We start from the raw sequence: 17,267 nt of genomic DNA, 5'->3' as shown, positions 1-17,267 counted from the left end.
TACCTTTGCGGTCTCAGGAGGGTTGGGCAAAGGGTGCATGTAGCTCAGGTGAAAAAAAAGATTAGCCACTCCTGCCTTAGAGTGATATTTATGCATTTGGTTTTCATCCAATGCTTTTAAAAAGGAGCTGTGGAAGGGGGAGATTATTGGTTTGCTTCTGTTCTTATTTTTATTATGGATTTTGTGTTTGTCAATATTGTGGTTTCATGTTGTGAACTGCCCTGAGATCTGCGAGTACAGGGTGGTATACAAATTTAATAATAAATAATCAAACCCACCCCCAGAAATCAGCTTCGATAGAATTTGGGGATACATACAGAGCAGGGTCCTGCCCCACTCCTAGCCCCCAAAGGCTAGGAGACTCTCAACTCTGTCACCTAGGTTCTGCCAACCTCCTTCTAACCCATGGGAAAGTGTCTCCTCGGCTGCCTCTTCCCGGTATAGCTGGGGAGAAAAGAAATATGGGGGGGGGAGGAATGACAGCATTATGAAGGACTCTCTCTCCTCTCCCCACCCCCCACTTCACCTTCCCCTCCGGCTTGTTCTGCTGGTCAGCCTGAATCTGTTGCCGGAAGGTGGGATCAAAGAGCAACGGCGTGGCACAATAATGGACCAGGCGGGAGGACTGCTTCAGCGTTTCCAGATCTGCAAGCTGCACAGACACAGACACAGGAGGTTAACTACGACGGGTCTCCAGGCCATTCCATATGGCTATTACTGTGGCCCCAAAGTGTCAACCCTGGCCATATAAAAACTTTGGGAGACTAAAAGAGGTGGAGCTGGTAGAGTTACACAGTGATCATGATCTCATTTCCCAAGGATTTTGCTCCTGCCTATAAAAAACATATGCAAGCATGGCATTGGCAGCTTGACAACACAGTTCCGATCTTGTGGTATTTAGATGACGTGACCATTTCTTCATTTCTGAAAGCACTGGGGGTGGGGGGTGGGGGGGTGTCAATGACTAAGAGCCACGATGGCTCTGCTCTTCCTTCACAGCTGGAGGCAGCGATGCTTCCGAATACTGGTTGCTAGAAGCCACGGGAGGGGAGAAGGCTCTTGTGCTCTAATCCTGCTTGCAGACATGCCCTAAGCCTAATGTTTCCTTTGAAGTTCCATATGAAGCGATGCATTAACTTATTAAAACAAAGACCCACCTCATCCCCATTAAGAGAGGCTGCTAAGAGAAGCACGCACAGCCCAGTTTCATTTCTCTATCCTTGTGAGATTCGACACTCACATGCTCACGTCAGCTTACTATGCAAGATGACATCTCTTACCTACCTCAGTCTAGATCACAACATCCCGTGAGCATGATTGGTAAGGATAGCATCTGAGGCACCTTACGTCACCTTCTCAATTTACACTACAAAACAGCTGCTTACATGATACATATTCTCATCTGTTGGCAATAATGAAAGACCAGAGTGATCATAGAGGGGAACGGCCTTCATGTCATTCCACCTGACCTTCCCTGAACATAGCCAAGAATGAAGTAGCGTAGTGCAAAAACAGACATTCTCAGGGCAGGTACAATTTCCACTGAAGCAGTAGTGCTTGTGCACTCCTGCTGTGTCCTCCACAACATGCAACCCTACCCAACATCCCATAACCTCAGATCAGCTGCTGAAGGTGGGAGGAGGAATTGTGCGGATGGCTTCCATGTGCGAAGCATTAACAGTGTCTTGGGTTCTGCTTTTTTAAAAGGCGGGTGTTGAAGCACAATACTTTCTAGGTCCTGTAGTTTCATATGATGTTGCCTTTTCCTGGGGAAGAACACCCCATCCTATGCCACCTTCCCTCTCCCTGTTTCCCAAGAACAAGCCCCACCCCACCCCAATATTTGGGAAGCAGCGTCAAGGCCCTGGCACCTAAGTGCTGCCCACATCCCAGCCGCTTTCCCACCCCCTTGAAAAACCACAACTCACAGTGATGGGCATGTTGGACTGTGCAGACCGCTGTTGCCACGTCACAAAGAGATTCTCAATCTTCATCTGTTTCTCCAGCTCTGTGGAACAGGAGCAAAGGCTGAGGAGAGCAGGACCAGAGCCCCAGGGCCCTTCCTCCAACAAGACCTCGTTTTCTGGCAAGCTTTCCCTGCAGACAACTCAAGCCACCTCACTGTTTCACATCAGCTCACATATGCACAGCAGACAGAGAGAGAATGGCTCTACTCTAAGCCATTCCTTTCCACTCTGTTTGCTCTTACAGCTTGTCACTTCCTTGCTTTTGGCTGCCCTGGTAAACCCCTCATGGGCAAAGATTGTGCAAAGGTCCTAAGAGCCGTAACAGCCCTTTACGATACAGCTGCAGGGAGTGTAGTCCTTTGTCCCTGTCCTCCCACTTACCTTTCCGCTCCATGCTCTTGATCTCCAGAAACTGAGCTCCGTGCTGGGCCACACGGTCGAGCGTGGCCATCTCTGGGCTATGAAGGGTAGGCTGGTTGACTGAGACGTCTCGGAGGGCCTCGTCGAAGGGCACCATATCCGGAGGGAAGTGCAGAGGCTGCAGGATGCGGGCAGAGCTGCCGAGGCGACCGGGCTCCCTGCCTGCAGGGACGCTAGGGCTCCGGATCAGGAGATCCACATCCAGTGTTGAGTTCAGGAAGGGATTTTGCTCCTGGATAGAGATAATGAATGAGAGCCAGTCGTGGACAGAGTGCCCTGCATACAGGAATGCACAAAGCAGGGCGTACCTGTTTGCTGTCCTCATGCCACGGGGTGTCCATGTAGCAGTAGTGATGGAAGAGCCCAAGCTTCTGGCTGATCAGGCAGTGCACCACATGGGCGCGGGCATTCTGCCACTGCAGCAAGCGGGTGAGGGAGCTGCTCAGGGCACTGCCCTGGTCCACCGACCAGTTGTAGGTATGCAGGACCAGCTGGAGGGGGAAAGGGAAGCAATGCAAGAACAGACTCAGTCTGCTGATCCAGACTGGGACAGCTCCCAAGCTCTATTATTATTATTATTATTATTATTATTATTATTATTATTATTATTACTTTTCAAGTTTATACATTTAACTGATTTTACAATCATTCTGACATTTCAAAACTTGATTTCCTTCCCCCTCTTTCTGCGGTTCCTTAAATGTATTTTTAATATCTTCTGCATATCCAAATTAACTTAATTTGCTCATTTATTCATCTACTTTAAATATATACTCTTACAAAACTGCAGGTTATTACAATAATCCTGCCAATGTTCTTATCTGTTTACAATTTATCTGTAAATATTCAATAAACCATTTCCATTCTCTTATAAAAAGTCTGTTACCTTCATTTCTTATTCTTCCAGTAAGTTTTGCCATTTCTGAATATTCCATAAGCATTTGTACCTATTCTTCCTTTGCTGGGACTTCTGCTTCTTTCCATTTTTTGGAAGACTCCCAAGTTCTAACTGAGCCCAGAGGTTTTGCAGTGGCTGCATCACCAACTCAGCCGACACCCACCTTTTTGTCAATGATCTCCATGAAAAGGAATCTTTGCCGGGGGGCTACATCACAACTTTTCTCTGCAGACCCAAGCTCGGTGGCCTCAAAACGCTGCAATCCCTTGGTGGCTGAATGAGACAAGACACCACCACAAAGCTGAGTTCAGTTTGCAAGATTCCTGCCTATACGCAGAGATACTAAAAAAAAACCTGCTTCCCCTTTGTGGCTCCCCACTCTCAACTCACCTTGCTCTGTGCTGCAGTGCCACTGGTGGAAGCTGCGTCCAAGCAGGGCGAAGTGTCGAATGACAGCTGGCCGAGTGCTGGTGCTTGGTGTCAGTGAATGTGGCACAAAGGAAGCCCCTTGGGGACCACTGCAGCAGGGGACAAGCAGCTAAGTTAAGGCACAAGAACACCTGTCCTATAGACCCAGTCCCCTCTCCCACACGTAACATTCCCACCCTGCTAAGGAAGCACCCCAGGCCATTTCCAGTGGCTGCCTCTCAGGTGATCTACCAAGCTACTCTTCAAGGGAGCACAGCGTCAACACCTACCTGACTTTTTCAAACACTTTGACAGTGGTGTCATTTGCCAAAGTAGTGACTAGGTTCACTACCTCAAGCATGATGGAGGGGAGCAGGAAGCGGGACACACTTTCCGTGGCACATTGCTGCACTGAGGGACACCCTGCAGAGGGAAATACAAAGTGGGTCACTGGTTTTGCTGCACCAAAGCATTATAAAAAAAAAAATTGGGCCATTTTGTGGCACCATCATCCTGGTGGTTGCTGTCCTGAGTCAAAATATCCAACAAGGACCTGCATTCATTCCTGCATCTATTGGAAAGAGAGACCTGTACCCAGAGCTTGCATGAACCTTTCCATGTTCTAGGTCAAAAAGCCCCGAATTCCATGCTCAGAATAATATAAGCAGAGAGACAGGAAAGCATGTGGTCAAAAAGAAAGGAGAATATGCTCAACAGGGTACACAAGCCAAAGCCACACCTATTTGCTCTTAATCTGGTTTCTAAGCCTTAACCAATTAACCTCATGTTTGCAAGCTTTGCTCCCCAAACAGAGAGGTTAGACATGGGTCGATACCTAATGCTAGTCGTCCTCAGAATAGATCCATTTAATCAATGGGCTTAAGTTACTTAGTGTACCGCCATTCAGTCTAATGGGTCTAACTCCACCACTTATGTCTTAGTTGGGTATCACCCATGGGGCTCTGCTTCCTTTCTAAGAAACTCAGGATCTCATATTCTTCATGATCACAAAATTGAAGGTAGAATCTCTCCATGCTGAGTGAAGGTGGGACCAGCTGAGGCACTGAAGGATTAGGGCACAGACTAAGTACATACCCAGGCGGTTCATGAATGCCATCCAAGACTGACAGGTCTGGCTGAAAATTGGGTGCAGGACTCCGACATCCCCCTCCTCTAGCTGGCAGGCCCGGCGCCTGGGAAGAGGAGATCCATTGCCAAGGTTAAAATCAAAGGGAAAGAACGAGGACCCTGGGAAGTATAAAGCCAGGCCCCTGAAGTGTGTGAAAGGTTACAGTGCCCAGAAGCCAGCAGCCATAATCCTGAAAAATCCGTACTCAGCAGCACCAACGCTGTCCTCGCAGTATGCAGGGAGGGTCAGCCTTGGGGGTGTGGGAAGGAGTTTTTCTGTGCGTGCAGAAGCACACACAATCCAGTTCATAGATTAAAGGCTGGGTTTTGGACTGAGGCATTTCCCCCTCCCCACAAAGTCCCTTTGGATTAAGAGGGCGGGGAAAGACTGCCAGGATGCTTGCCTCTGGGCCTGCCCCTGCTCGGAAGCTGCCGCAACACGTTCGTGGCTCGAGGGCTGTTTCACACTCTCGGTCTTGTGGCGGCGGCGGGTTCGGCTCTCTTCAGGCCGCTCCAGAACTATGTCATCCGTGGTCTTGGGGCTCCCTTGCTCTACCGCCTCTGGTTTGCTCTGGGGAAAAAACAAAACAAGGTCATGAAGAGACAGAGAAAGAAATGCATGGGCCTATTTCCCATTTCTCTGGCACAGATGGTTTCAGGCCAGCAAGGATCTCTATTGCACAAGCTTTTTAAAAATATATATAGCACTTTATTTATACAATAACCCCCCTGAGGTTTGACTGTGGGTCAAAGTGGTCCTCAGCCCCAAGGCAGCAAGGCATCCTTATCCTAATACATTAATTGCAGTGGGTGGAGACTGTGGCTATCATCTGTAACATGCTTACTAGGAAGTAAGTCACAACAGGCACAGGGAAATTTGCTTAAACGGGCACAGGGTTGCACTGTGAGACCAGAGGGCTTGCCTGAAGCTCCTTCATGGACCTCATGGCAGAGCAGATCATATTCTTAGCTACTATGCCGGAGCAAAGGCATATATGATCCAACAAGCTAGGAAAATAAAGGAACACGCTCACCTGGCATGACAAAAAACAGAGATATTAGTAAACATCTGACAGACCACAACCCATGGCTGGTGAACTGTGTTTCACTTGGGGGTTGTAAGTTAGTGCAGGCTGGCACTTTGCTGTAACAGTTCTTGAATCCAGAGCTCTTGGTTCTGGGCTCTCTCTTTCTCACCACACCCAGAGCATACATATCCCACCGCCATCTTCCCTGGACAGAGTCCTTACCCGCATGTCCCAGAAGCTTCGTCTCCCCAACTTGTTGGTGGGTGTGACCGGCTCACCAGCAGCTGCAGTGGGCACAGTGAAATGCGGGGCAGGTGGACACGCTCCTCGACGCCTGCCAGGCGGCGTCAACCCTTTGGTTTCTGACATTGTCCGGCGCAGGCTTCCGACACTCCCTGGAAACTCTGGCTCAGCAGATGGATCAACACACAGTGGGTTGGGCAGCACACGGAACTCCATGAGGGCGTCGCAGAGGGCATGGCGCAGAGCACTGCGCAGCCTTTCGGAGAGCTGCAGCAGGCTGATGTTGCCCTTCTCCCAAATGTCCAGGCGCACCAGAGGACAGAGTGCTTTGGAGGAAAAGCAGCGTCAAGAGGATGTACCTTGGAAAAGGCAAGGGCAATGCTGGTCTCTTACCAGCCAGGCTCCCTAGGCTTCTAGGCAAGCCGATTCAAGCCCAATTACTTTGCCCATCTGATGGCACCGTTCCTAGAGAGCAGACAGAGCCCTGCCTTCTCACCTGGCTGTGACGTGCCAGGCTCAGCCTGGTGCTTAGTGACAGCTGTCAAGCTCTCGAAATCTGCTTCCTGGAGAAAGGATGTGCTCAGCAATGCGGTGGGTGGTCTCACCCAGCGAGTCAATGAGATGGGATTTCCACGGTCGTCCACAAAGGATAGGGCAATGCATGCAATGCCTGCAGGGGGAAAGTCAAAAGGCCACTTGAGTCCCAGAGGCCCAGCCCTCCACTAGCATAGAGCTCCTAGGAGACCACAGCCTCAGGGAACTTGTTACAGACACACAGCCATCCTTTGGAATGCAACTCAGGGTGATTAAAAAAAAAGTAATGTGGAAACAAGTCACAGGTGGGAAGGAGGGGTCGGGGTGGAAGACATGTAGCCAAGGAAGACACCACAATCACGGAGATAGGGAAGAGGCCTGCACTTGCTGGGGATGTGGGTTGCAAGCTGTCATCTGAAGGAAAGGATGCATTCATCACAGGTTCAGCAAAGCCCAACCAGCAAAAGCACCAAGGACAGGACAGGAGACAGATCACATCTCTCTGGGTATCATTTCCTGGTGCAGCAAGCAGCTCAGCCCCTGCACTGTGCCAAGAGGCAGCTCCAGCTTGCACTGCTGTGCAGTGTGATCATGCCAGGAATCCCTCAGAAAAGTGGGAGGTGGAAGTTCCATGGAATAAATGAGGGGGCACCGTTTGGGCTCTTCTAACCTTCCTTCTGACTGCTGATGTGCTGATGTGCTGTGATTAATGCCCAGGGGAGGAGAAAGGGGAAGGCAAGGTGGTTGCACTAGGAATCACACACTGCCAGGGATGACGTCTTACTGACATTTTCATGAAAACATGCAGAAGGATATGCAAGGATTTAAGGGCTCAGGACCTGGACACCATCCCCATCAGCACTGTAGGCTTCTAAATGGAAAACTAACAAGCCACAGGCAGAAGTAGAGAGTCTCCCACTAAGCAGAAGGTGGGCACGACATTGGCAAAGGCACTGTATACATATCATCTCATTCAGAAGATGGCACCCATAGGTCCCTATCTTCAAGGAGGCTCCCAGCATGCACCCTGTCAGCTTTACCTCTGCATGGGGGTCACATGGAAGGAAAATGAATGCTTGCAGTAGTGCCTGCGGAGAAGGGAAGTCTACTCCAGGCTTACAGTAATTGTCCCCACAGATGTAATTCTCCCTGCTCTCAGTGAACATGGCAGCCAGATGAGAACAGAGGGAAAGAAGGAAGGGCGAGCGGCATTAACTGTCTCCCTGCCAATCAGATAATCCCAAGACCAGGTGGTTTCTTACATTCAGCTACCTAAATAGCTACAGAACAGCCACAGCCCGCAACTAGAAAGCTTGCTAACAAAGACACAAGGGATCAAGTGAGCCAATTCCCATGCTACTGAATGAAGCAACTTCCACCTCTAGTACCCTAGGTAAATATGGCACAGATAAAATGTTCTGCCTGGTCCCCAATATGAAAATTACTCAGACCAATTATAAGGGTGTTTACTGTGCATCCCCAAATGCGCACCAGGGTCAGTCATCTCAATCTATCCATCAGCTGATGTCACCAGCTGCAACATCACAGCCTCACGGAGCTCTTCTCCCAGCTCCAAGCTTATGCAAGAGATTTTACTAATCCCAAGGTACAAAACGAGGCGCCACAACAAATAATGCTCCATAAATGTATCCAACTTTTCTGAAACCCACAAGACCTTTCGCTCCCACAACTAAGGAGGCTATGACAGAAGTGAAATTCTCTCTGTGTGTGTGTCTGAAAGCAAATAGCAAATTTGCAACCATTTCTATCTGGAGTCAGTGTGATTTCTTTAACCCGAGTCTCATCTCCAATGGGGGTGGGTCTTCTCATGGCCAAAGCATATGGGTTAGGAAACTACTCAATGGAAAAGATATGGGTGGCTGCACAGAAGGGGGAAAGTGGATGATACAGGAGGCATCAGAGCAGAAGCCAGAACAACAGCAGGCACAAGGTCAAAATGAGGATGGGAGCAGCGCTGGAAAAAGTACAGTGGACCACTGGAATCTACAGAAACTACCTTGAAACTGGGAAGGTGGAAACAGGTGCTGCACAAGATCCAGCATGGAACCTACATGACAGAAGAATGTTCAGACACACTTTGAGGTGATGCGTTACCCACACAACCAGACCACAGTGCAGGTGGGAAATGAGGCAAGTGTATGGCACAATGCAGACACACAGACACACAAACTAACAGTACCCCACCACTGGGAGCTCCCCAACAGTCCATAGGCTGCCAACTGATGCCCACAGTACCTTATGACTCCCCACTTGACGTCTGCCTAGAGCTCATCACTGTGCTCTCACCTAAAAGTCAGTTCATTTTTAGCCCCCCGGTAGATGTTTGATGAGCTCCAATGAGCAGGAGCCACCATGACTGCACAACTCATACGGCCTTTGGGGAGTGTAGCTCACTAATTTATGAACTCCTCTCTACCCTACTACTGGCTGGCACAGCAGTAGACAAAATGGAAGCCGGGGGCCTTAGTCAGCTGACTCACATGGATTAAGCAGCATGTAGATTCAACAGCATCTGGCACCTGGGTAACCTACCTAGGCCAGGCCCACACCCCAGCATGCCACTGTCCTCAGAGAGGGTGCATAGGACCATTTTCTTCTATAGAATTAGGGGGTACAACAGAGACACTTATTACCTTTGCCACCAGTGCCCTGGCCTCCAGGCTTGTTGTACAGATAAAGATCCAGGTCATGGCTGCTGCTGCTACTCTGGTGGAAATAGTGCTGAAAAGGAAGGCAAGAATAGTTAAATCAGACTATTTCCGGGAGCTGCATTTTCATCAACATGGAGAGCTGCCTTTGAGGTCCCTGAAGACCAAAAGTGTGGGTTACATCTCAGTAAATGATATGCAACTCTTATGGCAGAGATTTCCCAGCATAGAACACTGTCATAGACATTGGGATTTCCCCCCAGTCCATTAAAGGATACATAGCACTACATCACACATAACCATAAAAACAGTCCCTGTATGACTGGTCCTCAGCGACTGAGATCAAGCTAGGGGTAGAGATGTTTGAGGCTGCCGGAAATTCTCATCCTAGTTTGTGCCTCTCATTCTATTCCAGAACCCAGCAGGCTATGATGTGTTTATACCTCCATGCCTAGCCTTGTTACCCCTGGGATGCTCGTCATGCCTTTGTCCTTTGCACATATTCCCTTAGTCCTCTACAAGAGACGAACACTGAAGTCACCCCTTGAATAGGCAGCACCAGGCCAGGCACAGGCACCCGTCCTCTCACCTTGAAATGGTTCTCAATGTTGCTGTCTGTGTACTTGGGTGTGTGCAGGAAGATCAGCAGGTTCTGACGCAGGTAGCAGGCTATGGCCGGGAGCCAGGGCAGACACGAGGGGGGCAGAGTGAACTGCAGCACTTCAGTAGGTGGGCTTCCTGGAGGCTGTATGAACTGCACGGAGAAGGACTTGTCAATGGTCTGATACAGCCTGAGCGCATCCAACCCAGAGGCCTGGAGATTTAGCCAAGAAATAAAAGGTGGTCTTGTCCTATTTGAAGCACGGCCTTTACCTCCACATCAGCAGGGGTGAGCTTGCAGTTCCGCACGAGCATGACTGTGATGATGTCCAGGGTGGCTTCATCTAGGCGCCTGCGTAGAACCTTCACTAGCTCATCTGTGATCTCAGGTCCTATAGGAGCAGAAGAGTTGCAGGATGTAGCCTTTGTCTCATACAAGATGTTGAGCCCTCTTACGCTTGAGCCACCCCATACCAAAGCCAGCATGCTCCATTTTTCAACAGCCCACGCAGTCTGTTCCTGAGGGTTACCTTAGCACCTATCCACTCCCTCCTACAATTGCAGCTTTAGCGGCAGAGCAACGGCTTTGCATGCAGAAGGTCCCATGTTCAAACCTGGCATCTCCAGGTAGGGCTAGGAAAGACCCCTGTGTGAAACCCTGGAAATCTGCTGCCAGTCAGTGTAGACAACAGATGGACCAAAGTCTGGGACGGTATAAAAAAAAAGGAAGCTACCTATGTGCCTTTGCAGGTTTCCACCTGCCATTCCTTTTTGCAATTGCTACATTAGTTGTGTTCCAGATCAATGATCTGTGTGTGCTGCACAGTAAACTATGTCACAAGAGAGCAGCCAGGCTTTCCCGCTGACGGCTGTCTGAAGGAAAAGCCAGAAGCAGCAAAACCACAAGGGAAAAGAATGTCAATGGCTTGTTATTAAATTACAGAGGAAACAAAACATTAACACAAGATTCCGGAGAGCTGATGAACTAAAGAATGGGAAGGGAGCAAAAGGCTGCATTTCCCTCTGTTGTTGCAGAAAGGGCTGCAATGCAACATATATTTTTAAAATCCTGTTAAGGTGGGCTTTCCCAACCAGTTGCCCTCCAGATGTTGTTGACTATAATCCCATCAGCAACAGCCAGCAAAGTAGGTGGTAGAAATTGTAGTCCAACGACACAACATTTGGGAGGCACCACCATTTGGGAAAGCCCACCTTAAAGGAGACAGAGTTACTAAATCAAACGTTTGTCTGGTCTTTACACACCTCAGGGGACAGGTAGCTTGATAGTAGCAACAAGATCTCAAGAAGCCTCCCGTCTCTGACTTTATGTTGAATGAATGTGCAACTTACCTGCCGGTGCAACTCCATGAACCACCAGCTGGATATGCCTGTCCACTTGGCTCACCGGGCGGGCCGAGTCCACACTGCGGAAAGAGGCTGTCTCCAAAGAGGAGCGAGAGCCCTATCAAAGGAGAACGGAAGAAATTGAGAAGATGGAGCTGCCTACCAACACTCCTGGAAAGACAGCAGAGAGCACGATGTGTGCAGCCGGCATGTTCGCTCTTGTGCTCTCGGCAGCAAGGGTGCAGGGGTTCCCTGGGAGGAAAAGAGACTCACACTCAGGTCCTCCATGTATATGGGCTCCTGGCTGCGCGAAAGGGCCAGTGAACGGCATGGAAGGCTCTGGGTTTCAGCTTCCCCACCCTTCCCACTGGAAGTGGTCTCAGAGAGTCTGGAGGAGAGAGTAACAAAGAGGAGAAGGTAAAGTAGAAGAAGAAGAAGAGTTTGGATTTGATATCCCGCTTTATCACTACCCGAAGGAGTCTCAAAGAGGCCAACATTCTCCTTTACCTCCCCTCCCCACAACAAACACTCTGGGAGGTAAGTGGGGCTGAGAGACTTCAAAGAAGTGTGACTAGCCCAAGCTGCATGTGGAGGAGCAGAGACGCGAACCCAGTTCACCAGATTACGAGTCTACCGCTCTTAACCACCACACCACACCACCAAGGGCAATGGACTTGAAGGACATTCCAAAAGGAGATACCAGCAGAGCAGATGAAGACACTACAGGTCAAGGTGGTCCCCTTGATTGTGGGGTGCCGTATGACAGAATGGTGAACTTACCGTAAATAGAAAACAGACTTGGTTGAGCGCTCCTGGTAAACAAACATATTCTTCCTGTTCACAACTGAGAAAGCATTGAGCACAGAACGCAGAGCCTGGATGGCTGCAGAGGGGAGAGAGATGGCTTACAAGTTGCAAAGTCTGACCCAAATGCACCACCCACTGCTATCTTCAACAACCAGCACAGCACACGCCCCTCTTCAATTTTATTTCCCAAATATTAATCCAGCCTAATCCTCATAACTACTGCCCATTCTCAACATACCCACTTTTTGAAAAAGATCACTGCAATTTGGTGGCTGTGATAAATATGTACCAAGGGTATCCAGTGGAGAAGTATCAAATCCTTGTATGTTTCAAGCTAAGGTGTTCCTTATCAGGGCATATTTGAGAGGGGGGAAAGTCTCTTTATTGTTTCAAACACCTGAGCTTCTTTTAGATCGTAGCTAGCCTGTATTAGGGTTTTATAACAAAGCTAAAAAGGGAGCTATTTTTAATACAGCTGGTTCTGTGATGAAACCTTACCTCAACGCTAGGATCTCTTCTAATAAATGAACTTGCTCAGATTTTTATACTAAAAGCTTCCCTTCCCCCCAACACAAAGTCACTTCCTGAAAAATTCTCCCACTTCTTACACAAGTTCCCCCTTCTGTGCATTTTATCACCACCGTATTTGTGGCTCCCTCTTCCTGTAAGGAGCTTGTGGCAGAACTACATTGTTTCTAGCCTAACTCAGGCTGCCCTCCACATCATTTGGCTTATCCAGAAGAAGAGGAAGAAGAAGAAGAGTTTGGATTTGATATCCCGCCTTTCACTCCCCTTCAGGAGTCTCAAAGCGGCTAACATTCTCCTTTCCCTTCCTCCCCCACAACAAACACTCTGTGAGGTGAGTGGGGCTGAGAGACTTCAGAGAAGTGTGACTGGCCCAAGTCACCCAGCAGCTGCATGTGGAGGAGCGGAGACACGAACCCGGTTCACCAGATTACGAATCTACCGCTCTTAACCACTACACCACACTGGCTCCAGCCCTCACAACCAAACCTAACAATTAATTTGTATCATCAGTGTACCACAGCTGGGGGCGAAAGGGCAGCATGACAGGACAGAACTCATTGCCCAGGAACAGGGAGTCTGGGGATAGCTCCTCACATGCATCCCCAACAGCCAGAACTCCCTGCATCCATATACTCACCGCGTGCAACACCCATATTGGGCCCCATCTTGAGTCGTGAGTGCACATGGATGGAGGTGCTCCAGACTGCGTCGCAAGCAAAGTGTCCAGGTATGAACTGCATGGTGGCCGCCAGATAGTCATGGGGCTGGTAGCTCTCCTCTCCGGGGTAGTCTGCGCAGCGGGAAATGCAATTCAGCAGGCCAGCCCTCCACAGAGTTCTCTGAAAGCCATCTATACAACACTGAGACTATCACCTCCCCCCTTCCCTCCTTCATGTACAGGTGTGCCACAAGATTAAAAGGCAAACACACACACCTCAAGTACCTTTAAACAGGGAACCTACAGAGCTTGCCCTGAAAAGCAGGACGGTGCATCACCACCCAAGTGGCGACAAAACGGCAAATGAAAAGGATTCATCAGCTGTCACTTCCCCAAGTACTGCCCTGCCACAACGGGCAGAGTAAGAGAGGAATCTCATCCTGTGGTCTGTAGGAAGGCTGCCTCTAATATAACTAGGGCACAGCCAAACTAGTGGGGAAGCAGAGTCTCCAAGTCAGGTGTGGGGAACCCTTGGCCCTGCAGGGGTTGCTGAACTACAGCTGCCATCAGCCCCAGTTAAGGGATGTTGTAGGTTTTGGAAGGCCAAAGGTTTCCTACACCTGCTCTGGGCTCTAAGGCTCAGCACAACGTTCTTGTGGATAAGGATACTGCTTTGCACTCCTACCATCAGGCCCAGTGCGCTGCCGGTAGGTGTACGGCGTCTCACTTTTCCAGATATCCTCCTCGCTCTCAGCAACGAGCAGGGAATTGCAATTATGACTGTCGTGCAGATCCTGTAGCAGCAGCCGCTGTGGACAAAAACGGGCCGCAGAGATGGACTTAATGCTTCCTCACAACAGGAGGCCTGGCTGTAGAAGAAACTGGTGTATCTGCCTTGAAATTCAAGGGCAGTATTTGTCGGCACGATGGTAATCATACCAGAATGTGATGAAGCTGGTACATCCCAGCTTCCTCATTTAAAGTGCCAGCATCTCAGTCCTCATGTTTAAGGTGGAAAGATATCTAAAAGTGCATAGATATGTATGTATGAAGTTTCTCTTCAAAGGCTCCATGAGCAGAAAAGATCTGGGTGTCCAAAGCTGTAGCTGTCAAATATTTTGTAACACATTGGCTAATGAGTGATCTTGCCAAATTCAACTTTTGGAACTTAGTAGGGAGATATTCCTGCTATCAAGGAGTCAGTGTAGGGAGACCGAACGTGCCGGAGTTACCTGATTAACAAGGCGGCAGATCTCACCAACTTTCTTTACCACTGTACGGTGAAGATGCACACATTCCCCTTCCTCATTCTGCGCTGCTTTCACCGCACTCAAGCTGCTGTACAGAAAGGAAAAGGGAGACTGCTCAGAAGAACTTTTGAGAGAGCTCCCACAACAGCAGACGATATGCAAAATATATTTTCCTGCTCAATGGTTAGTAATGAACTGAACACAGTCAACAATGAAAAACTGGGGGGAGAAAAAACAGCATTGGCAAGTTCTTAAAAATGTATGAGTACTGGGGGGAGGGATCTATGACTGGCATGGCCTGGGCTCTTCGCCCTTTCCCAGGATTAGCACGAAACTGGCAGAGGAACAAGGCTAGCTAGCTTCATGTTGGAAAAAGCAAGACAGATTGTACACTTGAAGTCTGGAGAACTCAGAAGCCAGCTAAACAACACAAGGCTAAGATCAGGGGGACTGGGAGAAACTGATTGCAGAGCTTGGGGTAAAAGCCACAGTTGCCATTTCGGGAACCAGAATCCCTGGGTGAGCAGGGCATGGGAAAGGGGACGTTACCGTGTGTGGGAATAGACTTCCACCCGGTCCTGGTGGATTTTGACAATCAGCCAGAAGTCAGGCATGAGAGGGCACTTGGGTTCCAGGTCACTCATTATTGCCTCCTCGCATTCGGAATCACTGCTCCCACCATCATAGCCTAAGAAATGAAAATGCACCGCCTCTGCTGAGTGGCTTGGCCAATCCATCTTTGACAAGAAGAAGCCAAGGGCAGAGAGAGGCTCATGGTGGTTCCCTTGCAGTCCCATCTCCACAAAGTGGATGCACCTGGACCTCAAGGCAAAATAATCCCAGCTGAGCAACTGTCACTCTGCCACAAACCTGCCTCCACCCAACTGAGAACTGACTTAGTGTCTCTTCCACACAAAAAGATGGCCTGGCTCATCCACTCACCTAGGAGATCGGAATCCATACTGCCCTGGCTCGATACCAGGCTCTGTACCCGACTGGGACGCTGCTTCCCACAGCCTGTAAGGAAAGAGAGGTATTGAGAGACTGCTCTGAGGTCTCCTAGGTCCCCCCAACTCTCTCCTTGCTCTGGGGCCAGATTTCAATCTAAGCACTGGCCTTTCCCCCCGCAAACTGTGCATGTACAAGCCCAGGCAACAAGAAAGAAACCCAGGAAGAAAAAGGGGATCAGCATGTCACAAAGCGGTTGGCTTCTTTTTTTTACCCCGTCTGCTGCATGGGTTGTTTGATGTAAGAAACAAAGCAAGATTGACTTCATAAAGAAGCCCGACAGCAAGACACATGGCAGCCTTTTAGAGCTTACAATCTCATGAGCCCAACAGCACTAAAGTGGTTTTGATTACAGAAAAATCAATATTGGAGCATAGTTACAAAGAAAGGCACTTTAATGGACACCCCTAAGAGGGAGAGACTTTGCTATTACAGTCAGGCCTGGGGTGAAAATGCTAACTTGAATAAACACCCGTTCTCTCGCAAGTGTGAAATGGCATATTTTTGTTCAATCTCAATGCACAATTGAAAATATGAGGGAGCAAATGGTGTATTTAAGTAAAAGGCACCAAAAGGCCTCTCAAGAATGATGAAGTAGGTGAAACCAACACACTCCTTGGAACGAGGAAGGCATTTGCATATTAAAAAGGAGCATGGACAAGTACTTGGCACTTCCCCATGTAATCCTTACATTTCTAATCCTATTTCCACAAAAGGGAGACCTGAAAAGCGTTTTTCCTCTGAAGAGAGGCTGATTGACCTGCACACAACAGAATACTGAAACAAAACCTAACAGAGTGGCAATAAAGCCAGCTTAATGAACTGGTAAGGCAGAGAAGTTCCATTATATGGCGTTAAAAGGCAGTCGCTTAATCGCTTTCAGAGGATCATCATGAGCCAAATTCCACACGAAACCTCGGCAATACTCTTCCGATGTATTATATTATATATATATATATCCCTTTTTAAACACTAGCAGATTGGGTGTACAATATTATTACGGGCTTCATATATCTAGGATTGAAACATGAAGAGCTTGAGGAAACTGAGTAGCTTGGCCCCAGGAATTCTTCTTTTCGACCAGTTTCACAGACTGGTTTTGCATGGCTTCTTGTAACGTTATAGAATGTGCTTTTCCTAAATTTCTGTAATTTCTGCAAATTTTGGACAGCACTGGGAAACCATAGGATTTTTATACTACTTGTTGAAATCGGAAAGGGGGCAGGGGGAGCATGAGTAACTTGTTACGCCTATATAACCTAGAGAAGCAGGCCTAGAACACCTTGGGTGAGGGCCATGAGCTATTAGGCCGAAATAAGGGTTATGGCCCCAACAATACGCATGGAGCACAAAGGATCATTATCTGGCCCCAGATACATGAGGGCACTTTCCTTTATTTGCCTCTCCCAAGTATTATTCATCATTATTTATTATATCTATATCCCACTTAATGTTGTAAGCTATTCAAGGTAGCTTACATTTAAAATCATTATACAATGCAGAGTTAATAAAAAAAAAACCTGACCAGCTAAAACAATAGTTTAAAAGACAATGAAGCACATTTAAAATCAAAATCAGTTTTGTCCAGTGGTCAGCATCATCTGCATCTTAATTTTCAAAGGCCTGTCTGAATAAGGTCGCAGCCTACCAGCAGGATAACAAAGAGGGAGCCTCTCTTCGCAGGTGTGGGAACAGCCACAGATATGTCTCTCTCTGGTGCCATCACCAAGCAGGGCCCTGATGTTGATGGGACCAAGAGAAGGTGCTCACCTGAGGA

General features: G+C 48.6%; 1 protein-coding gene across 5 annotated transcripts in view; it reads right to left on the bottom strand.

Annotated features, from left to right (window-relative positions):
* Positions 1-17,267, bottom strand: part of SZT2 (SZT2 subunit of KICSTOR complex) — an 83,246-nt gene that overhangs the window by 14,392 nt on the left and 51,587 nt on the right. For 3 of the 5 annotated variants that reach the window (XM_081916173.1, XM_081916174.1, XM_081916176.1), the window contains exons 39-61: positions 15,425-15,499; positions 15,032-15,170; positions 14,465-14,570; positions 13,918-14,041; positions 13,212-13,364; positions 12,020-12,122; positions 11,513-11,627; positions 11,246-11,357; positions 10,169-10,287; positions 9,885-10,049; positions 9,281-9,368; positions 8,644-8,694; positions 6,589-6,762; positions 6,072-6,418; positions 5,226-5,392; positions 4,789-4,886; positions 3,984-4,116; positions 3,676-3,803; positions 3,449-3,558; positions 2,696-2,878; positions 2,349-2,619; positions 1,929-2,008; positions 527-652 (exon numbers count right to left, since the gene is read on the bottom strand). In XM_081916173.1, the coding sequence (XP_081772299.1) occupies positions 527-652; positions 1,929-2,008; positions 2,349-2,619; positions 2,696-2,878; positions 3,449-3,558; positions 3,676-3,803; positions 3,984-4,116; positions 4,789-4,886; positions 5,226-5,392; positions 6,072-6,418; positions 6,589-6,762; positions 8,644-8,694; positions 9,281-9,368; positions 9,885-10,049; positions 10,169-10,287; positions 11,246-11,357; positions 11,513-11,627; positions 12,020-12,122; positions 13,212-13,364; positions 13,918-14,041; positions 14,465-14,570; positions 15,032-15,170; positions 15,425-15,499 (3,167 nt within the window). The remainder of the gene's footprint in view (positions 1-526; positions 653-1,928; positions 2,009-2,348; positions 2,620-2,695; positions 2,879-3,448; positions 3,559-3,675; positions 3,804-3,983; positions 4,117-4,788; positions 4,887-5,225; positions 5,393-6,071; positions 6,419-6,588; positions 6,763-8,643; positions 8,695-9,280; positions 9,369-9,884; positions 10,050-10,168; positions 10,288-11,245; positions 11,358-11,512; positions 11,628-12,019; positions 12,123-13,211; positions 13,365-13,917; positions 14,042-14,464; positions 14,571-15,031; positions 15,171-15,424; positions 15,500-17,267) is intronic. The other 2 variants (XM_081916175.1, XM_081916177.1) reach the window with 2 other exon arrangements.

The sequence above is a fragment of the Podarcis melisellensis genome, assembly GCF_964234715.1.
Source record: "Podarcis melisellensis genome assembly, chromosome: 6".
NCBI lineage: Eukaryota > Metazoa > Chordata > Lepidosauria > Squamata > Lacertidae > Podarcis > Podarcis melisellensis.
This window is presented reverse-complemented; position numbering and strand designations above follow the sequence as displayed.